General features: G+C 35.3%; 1 protein-coding gene across 3 annotated transcripts; it reads right to left on the bottom strand.

The window, feature by feature from the left end:
• Window positions 1-96: 96 nt before the first annotated feature.
• Window positions 97-9,777, bottom strand: hyal6 (hyaluronoglucosaminidase 6). 3 transcript variants are annotated; one of them, XM_015352485.2, is made up of 5 exons: window positions 9,687-9,775; window positions 8,902-9,037; window positions 3,704-4,670; window positions 3,314-3,403; window positions 97-2,574 (listed from the first exon to the last, which is right to left on the bottom strand). In XM_015352485.2, exons 3-5 carry the CDS (start codon window positions 4,634-4,636, stop codon window positions 2,122-2,124), a joined length of 1,476 nt encoding a protein of 491 aa, XP_015207971.1. In that variant the 5' UTR covers window positions 4,637-4,670; window positions 8,902-9,037; window positions 9,687-9,775; the 3' UTR covers window positions 97-2,121. The 3 variants fall into 3 exon arrangements, with proteins under 3 accessions (XP_015207971.1, XP_015207972.1, XP_069048585.1); XM_015352486.2 differs by having other exon boundaries at window positions 8,902-9,023; XM_069192484.1 differs by having other exon boundaries at window positions 8,902-9,777.
• Between the last annotated feature and the right edge of the window lie 1,508 nt (window positions 9,778-11,285).

Below are 11,285 nucleotides of genomic sequence, written 5' to 3'. Positions count from 1 at the left end.
AATCTTGCACACTTCTATTGAACTACAATATATAAGTCTCATACCCAGGACTTCCTTTTATGTATCTCTCTTGCATTCTTCACAGCTAGTTTGCCATTTCAATCACACTATTCTGTACATGCTGTATTTTGTCACTCTATTGCTTAGGGTATAACCAAACAACTGAAAAAGTAATGAGTTGAGTTAAACTTATTTCTAAACTGTATGTACATACACATAAGGGCTGGTTCTACAATTGTTTGTCAATCTCTCTCACGTATACACACACCATGTTTATCTGAAATGCAAATCAGTGGCACTCTCATGATTTTTACACCCACCTTTTTGCAGACACTCATTCCCTGTTTCATTGTGGTCTGAAGGCTCTTTGCTTATACGGGAAACAGGAATGTTAGTTATATGTTATAGATGTTGAATACTGACAAATATTGGTATTTAAACTGAAAGTCCATACACCAAACAAAAATGTCTGTCAGTTATGAATGATTTTTGCATAGGTTCTAGGATGAGATAATTTTCTTACAGCATAATATTCAGTTTTAGATCAACATTAAAATCATAAACTTTAATTGTAAAATCTGCACATTATTAACTGAATGTTCATCGCAATTTAAAAATAGTATAAGAATATGTTAATGTGTCTTCAAATGGTTTGGCCAACAAAATGTGCAAGAAGAATGTTCAATGTGATTACTAAGTGATACAACTTCTTTACACAGTTACAGTACATTGGCACAAAAAGTTTATTGAAAAAAACAGCTGCAGTTGGTTGAATGTGAAAAGGCCTTTCATTATTTCATTGCACTTTCAACAGAATGAAATTCACATCCTTGTAATTAGCAATGCAAAAATTAGTAAGAGGTGCCAAAGGTGCCTATTACATATACTTTACTATTCACATTATCTAAAGATCACATGATTACCACTTGTTGACCACAAATATCTCATGGTTCTCAAGGTAAAATGATGCCAATAAATAAAAAAAACTTCATGTTTATTTTTACTTTCTATTGATATAATTGGTGAATTTGATTTATTATATACTCCCATTTAACCATTTTCCAGCGCGTCTAAGCAATTTTTTACATACTGTAAATGTAATGAGTAACACACTTCACAAAGCGTTTTTTAGGACCCTATGCAGATGGCAGAATCCGGAGGGGAGTGAGACAAACACGGGGAAAAAAGGGGGGCGTGGCCAAGGCAAACAAGTCCGAAGGGATTTAAGAAAATCCAGGAAATGCAAAAGTTGAGAGGTGGATGGTCCATCCATGATGGAGACAAGATGAAGTTAAAAGCCGGAGTGGGATCTAGCGAAGGGTCGGGGGAATAAAAAAGGGTAAAGGGGCCAGGTGCTCCCAGTCCCGGACCCAGATGGTTAGGACACCGTTGTGAAGCCTATGCCGCCGAGCCCTTCTTGGACTCGCTGGTAGGTGGGCTTCCAAATGTCCATCTTCCAAAGCTGAGCCCAGATTGGTAGGAGCATCTGGCTTTTGTAGGAAGGGGGCTGCAACTGGAGGCAGGTGCAGAAAATCAAAGGTAAACAAGAAAGGGCTGGACCATCCTTAAGAGGAGGGGCTTACGATTGTGACAACACTCTTATATGTCCCAACTAAGTATGTTCATCTAGAAAACAGGATTAATATTATATAAGGTACATCTGGTGTTTCACGATGGTGTGTTGCATTAAAGTACTCTGATACTTTGTTTTTAAGTTAGTTATTTTGTTTTTAAAGTACTTTTTAAGACCTTCACTCCAAACACTAATGTGATCTAGAAATTATTGACAATACATTCCAAATTAAATCAGAAAATATTGCAGCCTCTGGATGCATAAAAGGATACATAAACCTGTACCATAACCTGTAAAGCGCTTTGAGTGGAGTGTCCAGAAAAGCGCTTTATAAGTGTAAGCAATTATTATTATTATTATTATTATTATTATTATTATTATTATTATTATTATTATAAGTTATTCGGAGATAAGAACATAAGAAAGGTCCCAAATGAGAGGAGACCATTTTAGCCATTTTCCTACCAAATGAATTAAATGCTCAAAATGATCCTCCTCTTGCTTCTGGCATTTACTGTTTTTTTTTTAGATTTATTTTTAACGGTGATCTATCTAAAAAGTAAGCATTTAACGATGAGGCACAAACAGAGAAAGACAATTAAAGAAAGACAGGAAATATGCAGAGAAGGGGTGAATAACATGCCCTTCATAATTCTGTTTCTATACTCAACAAATAAGATTGAAGATTCAGGCATCTCACAGTATATTCCTATCCAGCCATGATAACACTGGCAGGTGAACTTCTGCTTCATGACAAAGATGTCTTCATTGCTGAGGTGTCCACTTACAAAAAATCTAGGGCCTTGACTGCTTGAGCTACTCCTTATTTTAAAATAGCGGGGGTTAAGATGCAAGAACGCTCCGTTGTCCAGGCTTTTCCGAACACACTTGCCATTCTTCTTACAAAGAGCTTTGCTGCAAAGCTTTGCAGCTGACGTTACATTGATGACATAGTGTCCCAAAGGCCCATCTATGTATTTCTTCACCGTTAAACAATTCTTCTGCAAGAGAAAACAGTGACGTTTTACATGCTTTCTGACAGGATCTGTTTACGGTTTCACTCACTGTGAAACTCTTTTCAATCATAGATATCAAGCTAATTGCAGATGTTTTAATTCCAGAAATTACTGTGGGCCTTTTCTCAATTGCTGTCTTCACATTTTACAGTAATTACCCCGTTTGGTATTTGGTATATACACTAAATATATGGCTGTTTTTTGCATAGATGACCTGTAAACAGGAAATACAGTACATTAATTTAAAATAAAAACTTTCCACTGACTTGAGAAATATTTCTTGATCAACAGTGCTTCACATTAACTTACATTTATTAGTTCTATTTTTGTACTCTTATCACCAGCATTTGAAGTTACAAAATCAAAATCTGAACTTTCAACCAGACTACTATTTTCATGAATCCACAAAATAAGTGTTTACTCTTCTCCAACATACAATACTGTTGGTTATCACTAATAATCGGTTTTGATTTACCTCACAATTCTAGGTCAGTATTCTTACTGCTAACAAGGAAACTAAGCAAAAATAGCACAACTGTTTCATTCCTCAATAGAAATCATTAGAAGTAATAATTACAAGATGTACTGTATTACAAGTTATTACAAGTATTAAACCAATATTTTAAATATTAAACATAATTTAAAGGGTGATGTTTAAAACTTCTTTGTCTCTATCAGCAAGAGCTTCTAACTTTCTTGTTTCAACAATGACTGAATACAGTACCCGAGATCTTGCATATTCTGAAGATCCCCATAAGACCACTCCAGCTGCTCCCAGTGCAGCACTCTCACCAATAGTGTGGACCAAGTCAATCTATATGAAAACACAAATATCAGTCTGGCAAATCACTGTCTCCTGCAATACACATGACAGAAGTATCCAATACAATTGGGGATTAACAGTGCAAATGACAATACAGTATATCAGCAGCTCTTAAGATGTTTAATTGGTTTAATTGAGCAACGTGAAATACTGACTAAATATGTATAATACAGAAAGAAAGAGTCAGTGAGACAATCCTATTTGTGTATTTCAAAAAAAACAAATTTAAGTAACATTAGAATTTGCACAAAAAAGCAATTTGCACAAACAAAAGAAAAAAGCTGTTCTTACCTCAGATAAAACATGAAATGTGTGGGCATAAAATGGTCTTGAGTAAACATATACAGGCAGCATGTGGTCCGTCCTTGCAATGGATGCAATTCTCATAGCCTCTTTCACACGATAGTGTACAAACTTCACTGTGTTTGATGTGGATTTAAGTTCATAGTCCAAGTAAATGGAAGGGTACAGGGCAGTGCTTTCTTTCCAGAGCCACATTAAGTGGTCATTGCGCACATGTTCTATATTTGGACATTCACCTGTGTATTTTTGTGGGTGTTGTTTGTAGCCATAGTTGTAGCAGTCTGGATAAAGGTAGAATCCCCAAATACCATTGGGCCTCCTATTTTCTGCCAGCAAAAGAGTTGTATTCATGAAATTCAGACCAGCCATCTCAAACTCTTCTTTGGCCTCTTTCTCAACTTTCCTATCTGACCATTGTGGGTGAAGCCTCCTTATTAGTTCCTTAGATTTATTTCTGTAAATGTCTTTGGAACCCCAATTCCTTACCCACTGGGGTCTCCAGTTCTCCCAGTCAATTACCCCAAGACCTTTAAAATCCTTAAAAGGAATGAACTTGTCAATGTCCGACCTGGCCTTGCTCAGGTGTTTAGCAAGGCTTTGATTCTGTGGAAGCCCTCCATTGATGGGTGCCCCATCATCGGAGTAGAATGGATAGTAACCTAAGTGGGTATGATAAAATATTGTAACATTGGATCCACTCAATGTTTCATTTAGGTTAGCCACAATGTCAAAAATACTGAGGTCCAGGTCAACTTTGAATTTCAGTCTGCATGATTCTGTGGGAGCGTTCCACACAACAATAAAAGGCTTGTGTTGCAGCAAGGGAATCTTAGCCTGCTTAAATTGTTGGCAAGCAACATGCCAAATGAAGAACATAAAAGCTCGCCAGCAAATAAAAAGTGTAGGGCAAACAGCACTCATGGCATGCAAGTCCACATTAATTACTGAAGTCTCCCTTCAAAAAAACAAAGAAAAATGTCTGTATTAAAAAATAAACACATTACAAAGTTCACTTGGCAAATATAATTAAATGCAGTTCTCAAAGGATGTTCAAGCATGGTTCATTGAATTCACACGTTCTAAATATGAGAAAACAGTAGTCTTCTATTCTGAATAGAACATTTACTGTATCAAACATCTTACAGATTTCTGAAAATGAACGTGAAAAATTATGTAATCAATTCAAACTACTTTCTTTTTCACAAGTAACTGAGTTTGGGATAAGGTTTAATAAAATTTAATCTAGTTTTGACAAATGTGTTTTGTTCAGTTACAGGATTGTGATTAAATTAATACATATTAAATATTAATAAATATTAAATAAATAAAACAGCAATAATTCATGGAAAAACTCTTGCAATAAAATGTATCTAACACAGAAATACTTCACTAAGAGGCAATCATTTGATTTAGATACACGGCTAATAAGTCTGTTACAAACTTTTAAAAATACTTTTATCCCAGTTTTTCTTTATTGGAATTTCATATTTCACTTCAATGAAAATCCATTTAACACTGAATTAATTTGCAGCCATTCACATTTTCCACATCCCAAGAGGAAAGACAGGAGCTGCCAGGGAACATGACCACTGACTTTGCAAATGAGAATCATGAAAACTCACTACAAACATTCTCATGCCCCACTGAGTGAGGTATGAAAAATGTTGTTACAGAGGACTGTTTAATTCTGCAGGCTAACAGAATCAGTACTTTATTAGGATAAGGTAGCTTTTTAGTAAAAATACTACTGATATGATTTATAAAGTGAGCATCAAAGAACTCCTGAGTAATCATACTGTATGTGTCAGTTAAGACCTCCTGATTCTTGGGTCTTGGGTCTGATTTTAGGCTGAGGCAACTTAGGAGTTAGCATGTTTTCCCATTTTCACCTGGGATTCTCTACGTGCTCCATTTTCTTCCCACCTCCAAAAACTATTATAGCTAAGTTAATGGATGTCTTTAAATTGTTTGTGTGTGTGCCCTATGATGAAGAACTTCATGTTTTAGAGATATCAACTGTTGCACATTCAAAAAACACTTAACAAAACCCTAAATTTGTCATTGCATGTCATCACTCTCTTAAAATACAATTTCTTTGCAAAATATTCTACTTTAGCTGTATCTTTTCAGTAAATTTACCATTAATAGAAGCAAGATTTTTGTCTATAGCTTAATTATTCAAAATAGCCACCATTTTATGAGTTGGTCTTGCATTTATGCATTACTAAGATCTCTCTGTTGTAATTATTATTAGAATTCCATAAACATGATTTTCATCACTATATCTCTAATGCCTTGATTGCAAATGTCTATAACATCTAAGAAAGAGAGTTTAGTAATGTTACAGAAATAAGCTCACCATTAAAAAACTAAAATGCGCCATCATGTTGACAACAACACATTTTTTAAGTTGTTTTTATCCATTGAGATATAAAAGCTACTGCAATAGTTATGGAACATAAAATCCAGACCAAGAGAAGCAACAGTTCAATTGTGGTAAAGTCACTCAGACTAGGAGATTTGCCACCAGAAACCACAACCATCCAGAATTCTTTGTATTTCTTTGCCTTTGATTACCACAAAAGACCCCCTACTGCCTACATTCTCCAAAAGAAGAAAAAAGAATTAAACCTATACTGAATCCAGTAATCCAAACTCTGAAATAATGTGTCTTTTTTTTTGAATGTCTGTTTGTTCTTCACTGTATTGGAAACCTTACAGAATATGAAATGTATAATCTGTACATCATTAAAATGAAATGTTGTATTGCAAACACATGCTTTGCTTTTTGTGTTTGTCTTTGAAATGTGGGGCAAGTACCTCACACATTCTATCTAGTTTTTGGTTCTTCAGCAAACGTTTTTAAAAGAATAAAATAAAATGCAAGAAATCACAAAAATTATTAATCTGAATCTAGATGACTAGACATAAGATAAGATAAGGTAATGCATAGAATGCCCTGCTTTTCTAAATGCTGGCTTAATAAGTAAAATAATATTTAGATGTAGGAAAATTTTACATGTACTGTAAATAAACTTGATTGTGATGCATAGCTCCTTCTTTATGTTTGATATGCCTAGTGAAAACTATTTGTACCCCTTAAACCATTTTGTCACTAAATACATTTTAAAATTTGAAAATAATATTTTCTGGTTCCAGTTTATTTTCAATATCACAAAATATTGTGCATATACAGTATTATGAATAAGAACTATTGTTTCTCTTTGGAAACAATTTAAAGAATTTTTCTTTCTCCCAGTGTAAGATCTGAAAAAAATACAATATAATGTATTTTTTGTTACTGCTTTAGTGTGCGGTGAAAAACTCTCTGCTGCATATTTGAAACATGTGTGTTTAATTGAAGTTAATGTTTTGGTTGGGAAAAGTTAGCCATACACTTAGACACAGTAAATTCTTCAGGAGACTGTGTTCATATGTGTTTAATTCACACTGCTTTTAATGTAATTAGGAAGAATTCAAACTGAGTCAAAACAGAGGTAAATATTTCCCCCATATAGAAAAAGCATATACAGTACAGTACATGTTATTTCTTCTGTTTAAAGAAAGCAAAGGACCATACCATAATATTAAGAGGAGTTGTGCAGCTATATATATATTTGCAATTACATTTCTTAAAACGTACCAGATATTGTTCAAAACATGGGCTGTTTAAAATGTATAATACTACAGTTATGTACTGTAGTAGATAGTTACTGTCAATTTGTTTAACTCTTTTCACAAACATCTTAATACACTTTACAGATTTAATTGGCAAAAGAGGGATATTGTAAAGTGAGAAAAACAACAATTAAGCATTTATAGTGGTTCTACTTGATATGTCTGTGGAATAACTTAGTGTACCATGAGTACAGTACTGGATGAGTCAAACGTAAACAAGATTTGCAAATATGATTTTCATGTACTATACATTCATTTCATTCTGCAGTAAAGCATGTTTGTGAAATAATAGTGGGTCCAAATTTGAAATCTATAAAGAATACTTTTCTGTCATTTTGTTTTGGGCATCAAATTTTATATTGTGATACAGTACATTGTATTTCCTATGACCACTGCTAAAAAGACACAGTAGTGAATATGACAGCTTGTTTTTTATTTTCTAGCAGTGACGTAGTAGAACTGAATAATATTTGTAATTCTCACAGTTCATGTTACACTTCGTGAATATGGTGCTATAATTGTAATATGTTTACTGCCAAATCTCCTAAAGTGTAAAAGGAAAGAGGGGGAGTTTGACTTCATTAGCTCTCTGCTTTGTTTATTGGTGCTGTCCTAAACCCCTACTATTTTTCATTCTGTAAGCTGTCTCTCCCTATGGTTTTTACTGAACATAGCCTTGTGAATGCAATTTCCATATGTGCTGGTGGTTTTATAAAATCTACTAAGAACAAATTTATTATAGCCCCTCATCTGGATGTGTGACAAAGCTGAGTTTAAGTCACTCTGTCCCCATGGTTAAAATAACAAAAAAATATACTTTAAACACAAAAAAAGGCATTAAATAAACCATCCTGTTAATTTACAAAAAACGATATCCATCTTGATTTTTAAAAGTGGAAATAAATTATGGATGTAAAATAAATATTTGTATTACATATATGTACTGTGTTATACATATTATACAATATTATACATATATCACACTTTGTAAATGCAGTATTTTATGCTGTGTGTTGTGAATGAAATACTCCAAAAATATTTAATTTAACTACATTATATTTTATAATTCACTTCTTTAATATCTTTTTTAAGATAATTCTAAAACATTGTGACATATTTACACTGAGACACAACTGAGAGTATCTTACATTGTTTTAATTAATTTAAATCCACATTAATATCTCTGTAAGAAAACTCACATATAAATCACATTACCCATCTTTTTCCTCAAAATTAAATCATACTAAACAATTAAAGCATCTCAATGGCATGTGAGATTGATACAGTACCAGTGTCTGAACTACAGCTGAAGTCTCACAATAATGTAAATCATTTATCATGAAAAAATACACCAACATGTGGAAGCTTTATAACTACCAAGATATATTTGACTTGATATGCCATGAAGATAAACAATTAAATACAAAACATAATTTTAAACTTTGATATCTCTACATAAAACCTGTATCTCCTACTTTCAATGGAAAGGACTAATAGTCTGTACCTACCGATCTCTCCTACTGTTCTGCAGGAAATAGTCGTCTTCCACTGACCCACTGAAACAGAGTGAAGCCCCTCTTTGTTGGCATGGCTCCTCCTTATTGATGGACAAGTGTTCCTAAAGAGGATGCTAAGAGTCTCGGTCTTAGAAGTGTCCAGAAATTGTATAATTAACCACCATTTTCAAAGCCTTCTGTCTAAAATGAAAATTCAAATTTGTTCATACAGTATGTACTGTATGTTATAGACCACTTTTCATGGATCATCTTCCCAATATAATAGACTGGTAATGATATTAGAACATTCAAAAACACTTTTACAATAAAAGATGAATTCCCACACACATACAGTAAGTAAACAAAAGTTAAGAAAGTAGTTCTCCAATTGAAATTGAGGTTTCTTCAATTATTGTACTTTCAGCGGTTCAGTGAAATACTATTGAATATGACGTAGAGACGAAACATAGAAAAATTTAGTTGTGTTGAAGGTTTATTTGGTGTTACAAGCCTGGCTGAAGGAATGGCAGCCTGCCAACAAGGATAGGATAATTGGACTCTCTCCTTATGAGGAATGAGCCAGGGAGCTGTTGCAAGGATGAAGGTGAGGTGAAAAGTGGGGGCAAGAAAGAAGCACAAAGGGGTTGCTCAGCAACCAAAATATCTATGTGCAAGAGAGTGGCAGTGGCAAGATTAGGAATTTGACCTCCCCCTGAACTGTTTAAAACAATGTGATATATTGTAATTATAACTGCTAATAAGGTGGTGAAAATGTTTTAAACTAAAATTATACATACTCAACTGTCACGATCGTAAGTCCTCCTCTTAAAGGCGCTCCAACTCTTTCACATTTTGCTGATTCTGTTACAGAATACAGTGCCACATCAAGGACCCCGCGGATGGTAGTCCAGAAGTCCAGGACTCCATCTGTTTTCTTTCTTTGTTTTGGGTTTCAGATCCGCCCTGGAAAGGAGGGGGGTACTGCCACAATCATAATCCCTCCTCTTAAGGGAGCTCCGGCTCTTACACATTTTGCTGATTCCGTACACCTGTCCTCAATCCTGCCCCTCCTTATTTAAGCCTGGCACTCTCTCTACTCTGGGCTCTGCATTGGGAAACGGATGCCCAGAGGCCCGCCTACCACCAAGTCACCCTACGTCTGCGGCTTGAGGGCATAAGTCTCCTATTCGCGTCCTGACCTACATGAGTCTGGGGCTCAGAGCGCCTGGCCTCATCATCCTGTTTTTGTTCCCTCTTCCTGTACTGGATCTGGTTCTGGCTTTTAATTCTGTTTTGTCACGATTCATTTGGATCACCCTGTTTTGGACTTTTGGACTTCGCCCTTGATTTCCTGCCTGGACTCCTTGGACTTGTTCGCCTTGGTCACGCCTCCCGAACACCAGATCTCCATCGTCACACCCCCTTGTCTGTCAACCCCTCCTGCTCCTTGTCGTCTTCTCCCCGTCATACTTTTCCACTTACTTCCGGATTATACCGTCTGCATAGGGTCCAGAACTCTGCTTCACGGGATCCTGGACCAGCACCCGTTACACTGAACAGAGTTTATGCTCAACATGCAGTAACTTGCCTTATTACATTTTCAAATATTATACCATTGTGTAGGTGAGATCAACTTTTATTGTCAGTAGTCTTGGCATAGAATGTGTATGAGTGCATCCTTGGCAGTGGGTGTTGTACAATGGATTTGCAGAGATTAGTCAAGGGTAAAATACTATTGCTCAATGAGGTTGTGTGGCCTGTGAAAGAATTATTATGTCCTGAAATTTCTGAAGTAGGCTAGCTGGTCATCTCTAAAGGGAGAGCAACATTGCTCAGTTCTTCAAGATTCTTCATGACAGTCTTCTTTCTTTTTGTGCAAACTGTCAATTGTTCAAACAATTCATAAAACACTACAGATCTTCTATGGAAGACGGTGCCGCAGCACACACTGTCCATGTTACGCGTAAAAGGAAAGAGGATCAGGTCATAACACCTTTGGATATATTAAGCACATCCTGAAAGCCAGCCAGTAATGTTATATGTATGAAGACATTGGTTGTGAAAAGTCCAGTGTCTGGCCTGGCCTGCCTGTAGTACAGGAAGTTGTTAGATTATATCCTGTCTGGACACAATAATAATAACTCTCTTATGATACCTGACGTGGGGCTTGTCTCATTTCTGAAGTCATCACCAAGGATGTAAATCTTTGATGAAAGGGTACACAACTGACCTTGTCCACACAATGTATAAGTGAGAGTAAACAAGCTTCTGCCTTGCATAAAAGCAAATTGCAATGAAGTAACCAGACATATTCAGTAGGTTACCAGATGTTCTTCTGGTAATAAAAATATTCTACATACATTGTCTACAATTTTAAAATAAATTCAAAATGTACT

This window comes from Lepisosteus oculatus, chromosome 7, assembly GCF_040954835.1.
Source record: "Lepisosteus oculatus isolate fLepOcu1 chromosome 7, fLepOcu1.hap2, whole genome shotgun sequence".
NCBI lineage: Eukaryota > Metazoa > Chordata > Actinopteri > Semionotiformes > Lepisosteidae > Lepisosteus > Lepisosteus oculatus.
This window is presented reverse-complemented; position numbering and strand designations above follow the sequence as displayed.